The sequence below is a fragment of the Parus major genome, chromosome 22 (assembly GCF_001522545.3).
Source record: "Parus major isolate Abel chromosome 22, Parus_major1.1, whole genome shotgun sequence".
NCBI classification, from domain to species: domain Eukaryota; kingdom Metazoa; phylum Chordata; class Aves; order Passeriformes; family Paridae; genus Parus; species Parus major.
This window is the reverse complement of record NC_031790.1, coordinates 2,415,205-2,426,409: the sequence shown is the minus strand read 5'-3', so window position 1 is coordinate 2,426,409 and position 11,205 is coordinate 2,415,205. Positions and strand designations below refer to the sequence as shown.

At 58.8% G+C, this 11,205-nt stretch overlaps 1 protein-coding gene across 4 annotated transcripts in view; it reads right to left on the bottom strand.

Annotated features, from left to right (window-relative positions):
• Positions 1-9,388: 9,388 nt before the first annotated feature.
• PEBP4 (phosphatidylethanolamine binding protein 4) overlaps positions 9,389-11,205 on the bottom strand; it is a 71,058-nt gene continuing 69,241 nt past the window's right edge. For all 4 annotated transcript variants that reach the window (XM_015648899.2, XM_015648901.3, XM_015648900.2 and 1 more), the window contains one exon: positions 9,389-9,837. In XM_015648899.2, the coding sequence (XP_015504385.1) occupies positions 9,746-9,837 (92 nt within the window). In that variant the 3' untranslated portion in view covers positions 9,389-9,745. The remainder of the gene's footprint in view (positions 9,838-11,205) is intronic.

Here is an 11,205-nt window from a genome sequence, read left to right as displayed (position 1 = left end):
GAGCGGGGCGGCAGCGGGCGGGCGGCCGAGGGGAAGCGCCATACAAGGCCTGGATCCGGCCCCGCCTCCGCTCCCTTCTTTGGCCGCCGGTTCCGGCGCCCCCGGCGCTGCCGAGGTGCTGGGCGCGGAGGGGGATCCACAGCCCTCGTCCCTCCCGGGGCAACACCGCCTATACCCGCGGGGGTGAGGAGGGGGTCCCGCTTGCACCCTCGGCCCCCAGGCGTGCCCCGCGTCCTTCTCCGTCACCGCATTCCCACGGTGGGAGCGCTCCCGCAGCCGCAGCGCCGGGGATGCTGCGGGGCCCCCGCTGCGTGTCCGGCTCCCACGGCCCCGCAGGTCACAGCAGGGATCTCCCCAAAATTAAGCCGCCCTTCTTCAACCCTTAATTGCGTCCGGTAAGAACAGCACCACCCAGCTCCTCCCGATTTATAGCGGCGGGGTGCGGGTTTGCTCAGCACCCAGGGGCGAGGGTCCCGTTGGGAATTCCTGCTCCGGAGCAGGCAGCTCCTCACCCTGCACTGGAAAACTCCGCATCCCCACAGTGCTAGCCCCACGCTCGGCTCACACCCACCCGGGTCTGCCCCCCGAGGGTGGACAGTGACACGGGATGGTGAGCGCTCACCTGCCCACCCCCCCTCACCCCCCCGGCAGCTGCTTCCCGCTGGGAATGCAGCTATTTCCTGCCCCATCGGGGCGGCTTGAGCTGTGGGTGCACCCCAAACCCCCGTGGTGGGGTTTAGGCTGGCTTTAAACCTCCTGAGTCACGAGGACCTGCCGCTAAACCCGGCTGGTGAGAGCGGGACAGCTCAGGCACTGACAGCGGTTTGACTGGGAACGGCCTTAAGCCAAAATAAACAGAGTCAGACTTAGACTGGCACGGAAACGGCTGCACGGGGTTTGGACTGGCTTAGTTACAGCTCAGCTTAATGGGTCGGAGCATCCCGAGCAGAATTCTTTACTCAACGGTGGGGGGGAGAAATAGAGTCTCACCTGGGATGGCTCCTGGCTGGTTTTAAATTACAGCCCAGGCTGGATGGAGCCTGCAGCTGAGAGGTTTCACTTTTTTTTTTGGCATCCCACACACCTGCCTCATGTGAACCCATCCTGATCCGGGTGTTTCAGTAACCTGGGTCATCATTCCATGCACATGGATCTTTCTCCCTGCCCCGCTCAGGTGAGACCTCACCTGCAGGGCTGGGCCCAGGTCTGGGGAGCACAGGAAGGACGTGGAGCTGCTGAAACAGCTGCAGAGGAGGTCATGGAGCTGCTCCAAGGGCTGGAGCCCCTCTGCTCTGCAGCCAGGCTGGGAGAGCTGGGAATGTTCACCTAGAGAAGGGAAGGATCCAGGGAGAGCTCAGAGCCCCTGCCAGAGCCTAGAGGGGCTCCAGGAGAGCTGGAGAGGGACTGAGGACAAGGGATGGAGGGACAGGACACAGGGAATGGCTCCCAGTGCCAGAGGGCAGGGCTGGATGGGATATTGGGAAGGAATTCCTGGCTGGGAGGGTGGGAAAGAGCTGGGATGGAATTCCCAGAGGAGCTGTGGCTGCCCCTGGATCCCTGGAAGTGCCCAAGGCCAGGTTGGAGCAGCTTGGGACAGTGGGAGGTGTCCCTGCCCGTGGCAGGGGGTGGCGCTGAATGAGCTTTAAGGTTCCCCCCCCGCCCCCAAACCATTCCAGAATCCCATTAAATGCTGCCATCCCTCCCCAAATCTTACACCACCATTGCCCCACGCCCCTTACCTTACCGCAGCCTGTGCAGGGGTTGTGACAAACGGTGACATTATTTAACCCCGTCCCACCCTGTAACACCCACCCAGGTGCTGGCAGCGTCCCCTCAGCAAGGAACCGAGAGCCTCCAGCTCCCACCTCCCTCACCCTGATCCTCCCTCTGAGGATGCTGAGGGCAGCCACACGCCAAAACTCCGCTGGTCCCCGTGGGGCCGGGACCGTGTCCCCCTGGCTGCTGTCACCTGACGGGTGACTTCTCCCCGCTCTTCTCGGTCTTGTGACCGGCCGGGCCCTGCTTCGTGTGCCGGGAGCTCTGCAGGTGCTGCGGGCACGCTGCGCATCCTCGGGGGACCCTCGGGCTTCGAAAAGGGGAACTCGTCAGGGTTTTTCACCTAATTAACGGCAGCTTAATTGTACTTACAGGGAGGGGAGCACGAGCCCAGTTTTCGTGCCCTGTGGCGAGGCTGCCACCGGTTCCCTAAAATTCACTTGGGCTGAGCTGAGCCCTGGAGGCCGGGGGGGACACCACGAGCTGCTCATCACCGTCCTCCTCGGTGTCTCAGCAGCTCTGGAAAGCTCCACACGGCGCACGGCTCCGGGTTTCAGGCTCTGAGCTCCACAGAGGGAGAGAGGGATGATCCACAATGATGGCGATGATCACCATCATTGTCACCTCATCCTGGATTACAAAGGACGCTCAGGCACGGAGCCTGAGGCGCACACCAAAGCACGGAGCCTTCCCTCCGCAGCCCTTGGATTCTCTGCGGATGCAGATCTGGGGCTGGTAAGGTCACAGAGCCGTAAACAGAGTGTGGCTGGTGGGGACCTGAAAGGTCACAGGCCTCCTACCCCCGGGGGACGGCTGTGCCAGGGCCGTGTGTGTAGGCGGCTGCCTGGATGGTCGACAACACAAACTTTTCTCGAGCAGCTTGGAGAGAGAAAAAATCCACCCTGAGCCACCCAAAGCACGGGGTGGGCGTCGTGGGGGTATCTGATCGAGCCTCGTGGTTACTCTGGGCTGTGAGTTTTGTTTTGTTTGCAAGTGCTGAGCTGGTGAGGCACTTCAGGGGTGTCAGTTCCCTCTGGCAAACAACAGCTGCCCAGATGTGCTGCAGCAGCAGCAGTTTATTCTCAGAGCATCCCATGGCCTGGCATGAAAGATGCTCAGCATTGGCAGGGATGGGATTCAGGGCAATCTGTAATTTCTGGGGGAGGAGAGACTCTCTTTGTTGCTGTTGGGCGTGGGAAATCCTCATTTCAGGCCAAATTCTGGCTGAGGGAACTTCAGCCAGGAGAAACTGCTGGGCAGCCTTCCTGATCCCAGAGCAACACCCTCCTGGCCTGTGTCCTTCCCAACGCCGTCTCCCGCCTCACCTTGGTTTTCCTGATTTGCCTGTGAAAACTCCACACCCTCCTCCTCCTCTGGAAATATTTGGAAACACTCACACTGAAATATGCATGGAAAAGGAGATGGGCATTTCCCTCATGGAAAAGGAGCCTGGCATCTCCCTTCTCCTGCAGGGGAGGAAGGAACCCACAGGCAGAACTTGCTGCCCTGGAGTGTCCCTGGGTAGATCCCAAAGAATGGATCCCCATAAGCCAAACCCCAAGGTGGCTGGTGGGGGGAACTCTGGGAGCTCTGTGGGTGGCTGTGGGAAGCCCTTTCCTGCCTCAGTTTCCCCCGTGGCAAGGCAGGGATCAGCCCTGCCTCACCCTGCTCGGCAGCAGGATGAAAAGCTTGGGATGGGGAGGAAAAGCGCTTTGGAGAGGAGCTCCAAGCACCTTGCTGATCCTGGGAAATGGGTTCTGGGTGGCTGGGCTTGGTTCCTGAAGGGAACAGCCCTGGGAGATGGCTGGAGGCCAGGGATGCACCTGCAGGAGCCTTCAGGAGGCTCTCCCCAAAGAGCATCCCACAACTCCCACTGCTCCCAGGGGCTGGTGACTCTGACCCCACAACTCCCACTGCTCCCAGGGGCTGGTGACTCTGACCCCACAACTCCCACTGCTCCCAGGGGCTGGTGACTCTGACCCCACAACTCCCACTGCTCCCAGGGGCTGGTGACTCTGACCCCACAACTCCCACTGCTCCCAGGGGCTGGTGACTCTGACCCCACAACTCCCACTGCTCCCAGGGGCTGGTGACTCTGACCCCACAACTCCCACTGCTCCCAGGGGCTGGTGGGTGGGTGACCCCTGGTTGTGCCATCTGAGTGCTCTGGGGGAGCTGGGACCCCCTGGGTCATCTCAGTCTGACACAGGTCTGGTTTTTCCAAGCCTTTCCTGTTATTATCCAGCTGGGGAACAATAGCAGCGGCAGCTGGCGCAGTGTGACCTGCAGATAAGGAGACAGCTGATTAGCAGGGAAACTACAGAGTAGGCCCAAAGTGAAAGTGGTCCCGAGGGAGCAGCTGGGGTGGGAAGGATGAGATTCCAGCCAGGGATCAGGCACTGCAAACCCAAGGATGATTTTATGGGACCAGCAGCAACCTCAGCACGGCAGGAGCCCTGGAGTGACCCCACTTTTGCAGAGGTTTGCGGAGAGGGACCACAAAGGCGATTTTTAATGTGAAACCAAGAAACAGAAGAGGAACCGGATGCTGGGATCGCAGCTCCTGGAGCTGTGCTGTGACACAACTCAAGTGATTCCCTGACGGAGAGGAGCAGAGGACGTCAGAATCCCCCAAATCCGCTGCATCCAACAGAAAAAAGGCTGGGTGTTGTGTCAGCATAGAGGGGTGAACCCAGCATGGTATGAGGAGTGGGATGTCCTCCCAGACCAAGAATTCCAAAGGCTGCGTGCCTGGGAAAAAGCGCTGCTCCCGAGGGCTGCGCTGCAGCAGCGCAGGAGAAACTGGGAGAAGCCAAAGGCGAGGGATCTGTGAGCCATTGAAACCAGCCCGGGGGGAATTCGCCATTTCCTAGCAATGAGGAAATGTGAGGTTGGCTGAGGACCGGCGGGGCTGCGGGCAGGGAATGGGAGGTGAGAGCTGCCGACAAGTGAGGACAGGCCGGGCCGGGGCCGCGGGGCGAGTCCATCCGTCCTGGCCGGGGAGCAGCAGGGGAGGCTGACAGAGCCACCCGGCTCTTTCCACCACACCTTGGGATGCAAAGCCCGGCAGGCATCCGCCTCATCCCGAGCCAGCTGGGATAAACTGAGCAGTGCCAGGGGCACGGCAGCTCCTGGGCAGGCGTGAAGCGGCTGGGCTGAGACCACTGTATCAAAAATGCTTTGGGGTTTTTTTTTGGTTTTTTTGTTTTTTGTTTTTTGTTCTGCCGAGGAGCGTTTTGGGGCAAACCACATCTGAAGGTGCTCGTGGCTCCCGGAGGAGTGGGAGAGGCTGGGAGCTTCCCACTGCCGCAGACAAACCCAGCTCAAAGCAGCTCAGGGAGCAGCTGAAAGAGGAAACAAAACCTGGGCTGAGTTTCTCCCCACCGAGCATCTTTTGAATGCTCATCCCATGCCTGGCAGCGTCTCTGGGCACAGCTGAGCTGCTGCTTTCCCTCAGGAACAGCTGGAATCTGCATCCCAGGATGCTGCCAGAGCCTGGCTGAATGGTCCAGCCCCAGCAAGCAGGATGGGGGTCCAGGAACCCAAAACCAAGCTCTAACAGGGCCCTGGCCCCCCAGACAGCCCCACTAAGCTCCTCTGATGTTATACAGCATTTTGGAGGCCCAATAATAATCAATTATTGCTAATTAATGAAACCATCACTGCAGGACCATTGCGTGCCCCTCACTGCCCTCCAGTCCCCTCTGGGTGCTGGCACGGACACCGAGGTGGGGACACGTCCCTGTCCTCGCCTCGCCTGCCTTCCCTATTTCTTCAGGAGCCCTAAATTCCTGCCACGGCGCAGGTGCCTCTCCCAGGGCCCGCCCGGCTGCTGGCTCCTGGAGCAGCAAATCCCAGCTCCCAGTGCATCCCACCCCCACCCGTGCGGCACGAGGGGACCCCCAGACCGGGGGCTTTGTGTGTCCCCAGCACGAGGATGAGGGCTGGGAGCTCCTCACTGGATCATTCTGGCGTCGCCCACCCAGTGGCTGACGTGGAGAGCCGGGTGCCTCAGCATCCCGTGCGGCTGCTGATGGTTCAGCTGCCCGGGGGATTCTCCCACGTCGGCTCCCAAAACGAGCAGCGCTCCTGGTCCCCACACCGAGCATCCCCAGCGGCACGTGGGGACTTGGGGATTATCGCTCCTGACCTATTTCCCGGGGGGTGCAGCCAAGCTTAGCTCAGGGAACGCTTGAGGAGTGCAGAGATATGCAGATAGAGGAGCTCCGAGGTGTGAGATATCAGTAATTAATTCGCAGGTTGATATAGTTATGTGCTTAGATCATCATCAGCTGATCCTGCTAATCCCTTCTTGAGCAAGTCCCCGGCTGAGGGGGAGATGCTGCCTGGCACTGCTGAGCTCCTGGCAGCTGGCTTGTCCCCGTGGCATTCCAAGGTGCCACTGAGGCTTTGGGTGTGCCAGGAGTGTCCCCCAGCCCCTGCTGCTTAATACCCCCAGCCTTAAATCTGCATTTTCCTGGGGTGGGCCCTCTGCATCAGACCCAGAGCTGCCCTCCTTGAGCCTTGAGACTTTCTCCCATTAATTATTTTGGTGATTATTAAAAACAGGTAACTGTTACCCTGTTGGCCTAGGGCTTGTGTTTAGCATGAGCTTCTCCTGGCCTCCAGCCCAGTTTTGTGAAGGAACACCCCCCATGTGCTGCTGGGTGCTGCTGTTGCTTACCAGGCACACTTGATTTTCACGAGTTCATTGTTAATTTTGAAACTCCACGTCCTCCTCTCCCTCAGTCATCCCATGGAGTGGGTGGGTTCGCTTTGGGAAGGGGCTGGAATTGCCCAAACCCAGCTCAGAGCCCCATCCTGGGGAGAGCAAAGGGGAGCTATGTCCCTCCCACAGCCATACCTGGGCTCACAGCCCCCCAAATCCCTGGGATTCTGTGTTTCCATGGGTTTGTGGCCTTGGAATGCAGTTGGGCTCTGCAGGGCTGGTGAATCCATGCTGGAATTCTTGGGATATGCCATTGGTGCTGTAGGTGCCACCTTACACCCCAGTGACCCCACACCAGAGCTCACCCCACTCTGTTTTCTCCCAGTCCTACACATGAAAAAGTCACAAAGCCACGGCAGTGGAAAGTCGAGGTAACAAATACAAATAAAACTTCCTCTGGAGGCTAAAAATGACACCCGTAGACAGCAAAAAAAAACACCTTCTCTGGGTGACAATAACAGAGCGTGGAGCTATTTCAGTGTTGGGCTGTTCCATTGCAGTGCTCAGTGCTGGGGTTGTGGCTGCTCAAAATCAGCCACTTCCCCAGGGATGTGACGTGTTTCCTTTCTATCACAAACTGATTTAGAAGCAAAACTTTCTACATTTAGGCAGTCTAGAGGCTCAGCTTCTCTTTTCTCTCTCGCGCCAATGGTGAGCGAATGGAAGGAGAGATAAAGAGGGTGGGACCAGCACGAAGTGACTGTACGTGGCTTCCTCCTTGTGAGTTTTTCCCTTCGCTCTTTCTAAATAATCAAAAAGTGAACCAGAAAACCACAATTAATATTTTCCACGCCGTGGAGGCCTCGTATGCATCCCAGTGAGAGTTTGTGGTGCAGGGCTGGCCGGAGCTGCTGCGTTTGCAGCCCTGAGTGGGCCCAGTGCCCGCACAAGGCCGCGGGTGCCTGGTACTGTGTCCTGGCAGGGATCAGCCCAGCACAGGGATATTGCAGCCAGCTGGGCAGATTCCTGATCATCCCTGTCCTCATCTCCATCCTCACCTTCATCCTCATCCCCGTTCTCATTCTCCATCCCATTTCCAGTCTCCATCCCCATCCTCATCCTCTTCCCCTCTCCCAATCCCCATCCCTGTTCTCAATCCCCATCCCATCACAGTCCATTTTATCTCCATCTCCATCATGTTTCTCCATCCTGATTTTCTTCCCATCCCCATCCCCATTCTCCATCTCCTTCTCCATATTCATCCTCACTCCCATCCTTGTTGTCCATCCCATTTCCCCCCTCCATTTCCATCTCCACCCCATCTGTCTCCTTATCCCCATTCTCCATCTCTGTCCCCATTCCCATTTCCATTCTCCATCCCATTTCCATTCTTCATCCCATCCCATTCCCATCCCCATCCCCATTCCCATCCCCATCCCATCAGTGTCACACAGGGCAGTGGATCACTCCGGGCCCTGGCTCCCGGTGATCCTGATCCCAGCTCAGCTTGACTCCTCTCATCCTGTTAAACCCAGGAGCGAGGTGATAATTTCCTAGAAGAATAAACATCCGATTGCCTTTTCTCCACCAAAAATAACCGACCCAGCCACAAGGAGCTGAGGGCAGGGAGGGAAGGATGATGGAGCTTGGCTGCAGGATGTCAGCTGAGCCGTGACCTCTCATTTACACTGGAGCCTCGCTCCAACCTGCTGGGCCAATTACACCCTGCTCCGAGGGCAGGGATAGAAAAAGAGAAGGAGAAATCCAACTTTAGCAGACTTCCATGACATCTCACAGTGTCATTTCCTCTGCTGCTAATCTTAGCGCCAGTGGCAGCGGGGTTCGTGTTTTTTTCCCTGGTTTGTGGTGTTACCCGGCTTCCTTTTTTTGTTACTTTCCTTCCCGCCAGCTCCTGCAGCTTCACCCAATGTTGTGTGCTCAGGGCAAGCCTGGATCCTGCTCCTGCATCCCCCTTGGATTCCCCGATCCCTCCTGGAGGGGACAGGAGCTCTGCGGGACCCTGGTGGGATTCAGGCAAAGAGCCCTTCCTGGAGGGAAAGCCCTGGCCAAGTTTTACCCTCCAGGCAGGACTGAAATCCATGTCTAACCCTCCAGGCAGGACTGAAATCCACGTTTAACCCCCCAGGAAGGACTCAAATCCACATTTAACCCCTCAGGAAGTACTCAAATCCACGTTTAATCCCCCAGGACTGAAATCCATGTTTAACCCCCCAGTGCAGGACTGAAATCTGCTCTCACTTCCAGGGACCCAGGGCAGGTGACCAGCAGGATGGCACAGAGATGTTTTTCTGGGATCAGGTCACTCTGTTCCAGACCCAGGAACTGATGCAAAGCTGAGATGCAGCAACCTTCACCCCTCTGAAGGATCCCAGGCCTCCCTGCACAGCCCTGAGCGAGTCATCCCCTTGTGCCTCAGTTTCCCCCTCTTGCAAAATTTCCTCGGCTCCCGCTGCCCATGGTTTGTTCCAGGGGGAATATTATTCCTGGCCATGGACAGGACAGAGGTGGCTTTGTCACCAGGATGTGCCTCAAGGAGGACCTGCAGGCGGGTGTATCTGAGCCTCAGAGAAAACTGAGTCTTAGATGAAAGCCTAATTAAGGAGCTAATTAAAAGGGAGGTCCAACTAAGTGGCCAGTAGGCAGAGCTCTGCTGATTTATACCTTTAATTTTGGTTTTGCTTTCCAAGAGAAACGGGCTGAGGGCAAAGGCAGGGCTGGGGCAGCGCCCGGTTCCCACGCCATGCCACCAAGGGACCCCTGGACCGGCATTGCTGTCCACGTCTCCTCCTGGGTGACCCTGGGGTCACCTAAACGAGGCTCTGGCTGGCCACCCCCTGCTCCCATTGCCCACAGGCGTCTGCTCATCCCATGCAGATCCCAAAATCCCGGATTCACCCGGCGCTGCCACTGCCCCGCGCTCGCTGCCACCACGGAGCCCCGTGTGCTCCATCCAAATTTTATTCGGGAAGCTGCAGGCATCAAACTCAAAGTCCCCAAAGTGCCAGGGGGACATGCAGGGAGTCAAGTCAGAAACGGGGTGAAGGGAGGAGAAGGGGTGATGCCAGAATTCCTGGGATAGCCAGGAGAGCTGGGACACCTCTTGGCATGTCCCCCAGGGGAAAAGAGAACTTGGCTTTGGGAGGGGACAGGTTGGGGTTGGAGCTGTGGCTCTGGGCTGGGAGCAGGGTTCATCCTCAGTGGGTTCTGGGGTCCCTTTGCTCTGGGCAGAGGTGGCTCCGTGGTGTGGGGATGTGCAGGGCAAGGAAGGGATGGCCAGAGTTAATCCTTGTAGTTTTTGGTGAGGAACTGGGTTGAGGCCACAGGGTGGCCCAGCTCAAAGTCCTCCACGAAGTCCTTCAAGTCCCAAGTGCCTGGGGAGAGAGGAAAAGGGGGTGAGCAGGGCTGGAGAGGGGAGCAGCCCTGTGCAGCTGCTGCTCTGCCCCAAACCACATCCTGCACACCCCGGGAGGCCCCAGGGACAGCGGGGAGTCACAGGGACCCCAGCTCTGAGCTGCCAGGGGGTACGCAGGGCTGGCTCCTCTCCTGCCCCCTGACCTTTGGAGCAAACCTTCCTACAAACCCACCCTGGCTAGAAATCCCCCTGGGAGTGTCACAGGAGATCCCCCGTCCCCCTCACTGGCATTCACTGAGCCAAGGGGGTTCCTCATTCCTGACCCTCCTCCCCTGCTGCCTGCCCTGACCCCAGGATCTGGAGGAGGGATCTGAAGGCAGCTTGTGCTGGATCCAGCTGTGGTTTTGCCCAGGTAGGCAGCAGGGAAGCCCTCTCCAGGGCGAAAGGCAAGAGGGATTCCCTCATCCCTGGCCCCTGTGGGGCAGAAATTCCCCGGTGCCCTGCCAGGGTCGGGCACCGAGCCTGGGTCTGGCTGGCGGTTCCGGAGCATCCTGCTCTGACCGGAGGGGCTTTCCCTGGCACCCAAACAGCTCACGCTGCCCCTCCTCGTGGGCCACCGGGGAAAGGGGCCCGTTGTTTATCTGAAACCTGTCCTCTCCTCTTCCTGGCGGCTCTTTAATGTCACGCGGCAGCCTGGCAGCCTTTATCTGCTGTCACATCTCAACCCCGACCGGAGTGAAGCGTCCCCTTTGCTCTTGCAAAAGTGCTGAGCAAAACCTGAGCTGCTGCATCACCTGCGTGGGGTGGTGATGGCTCGGGGAGCTGGTGGAGCTCCCACCTGCTTCTCACTTCGGGCTCTGAGCTCCAAAAAAAAAACTCTGGAGATTCTCGTGGTGACGGCACCGCTCGCTGTGACCTCCAGGAGCTGTGAGAGGCCGCGGCTGGGATGCTCCAGGGCCCAGGAAGGAGCTCACAGGATGCTCAGGAACGACCCTGCATCCCACATTCCAGCTGGGATGAGATGCTGGAGATGCTGGAATGCACCAGGCTGCTGCTGGAGGCTCCCAGGTGTCCCCTGCCACCCCCCCAAAACCAAGCTGAGAGCAAGGGCAGCCCCAATGTCCTGCACTGGGGTCACCGCCAGACTCGAGCACCTCCATCCCCAAATTCCACCTTGGCAGGAAGGGTAGGCCCTCACTTCGGGGTCCCAGCCCAACCCCCTCAGTGCTGGGGGTCCCGCTGAAGGTGGCACCAGGGGATGGAGCCTCGGGGGGGGGCCGCTCCCGCTGCGCCCGCAGCCTCTGCCGGGTGCCTTTCATCCGGAGGGTTTCAAAGTGTTTGGAAAAGCCCACGGGAGAGCAGCCGGAGCCACGCGGGACCGGGGTGA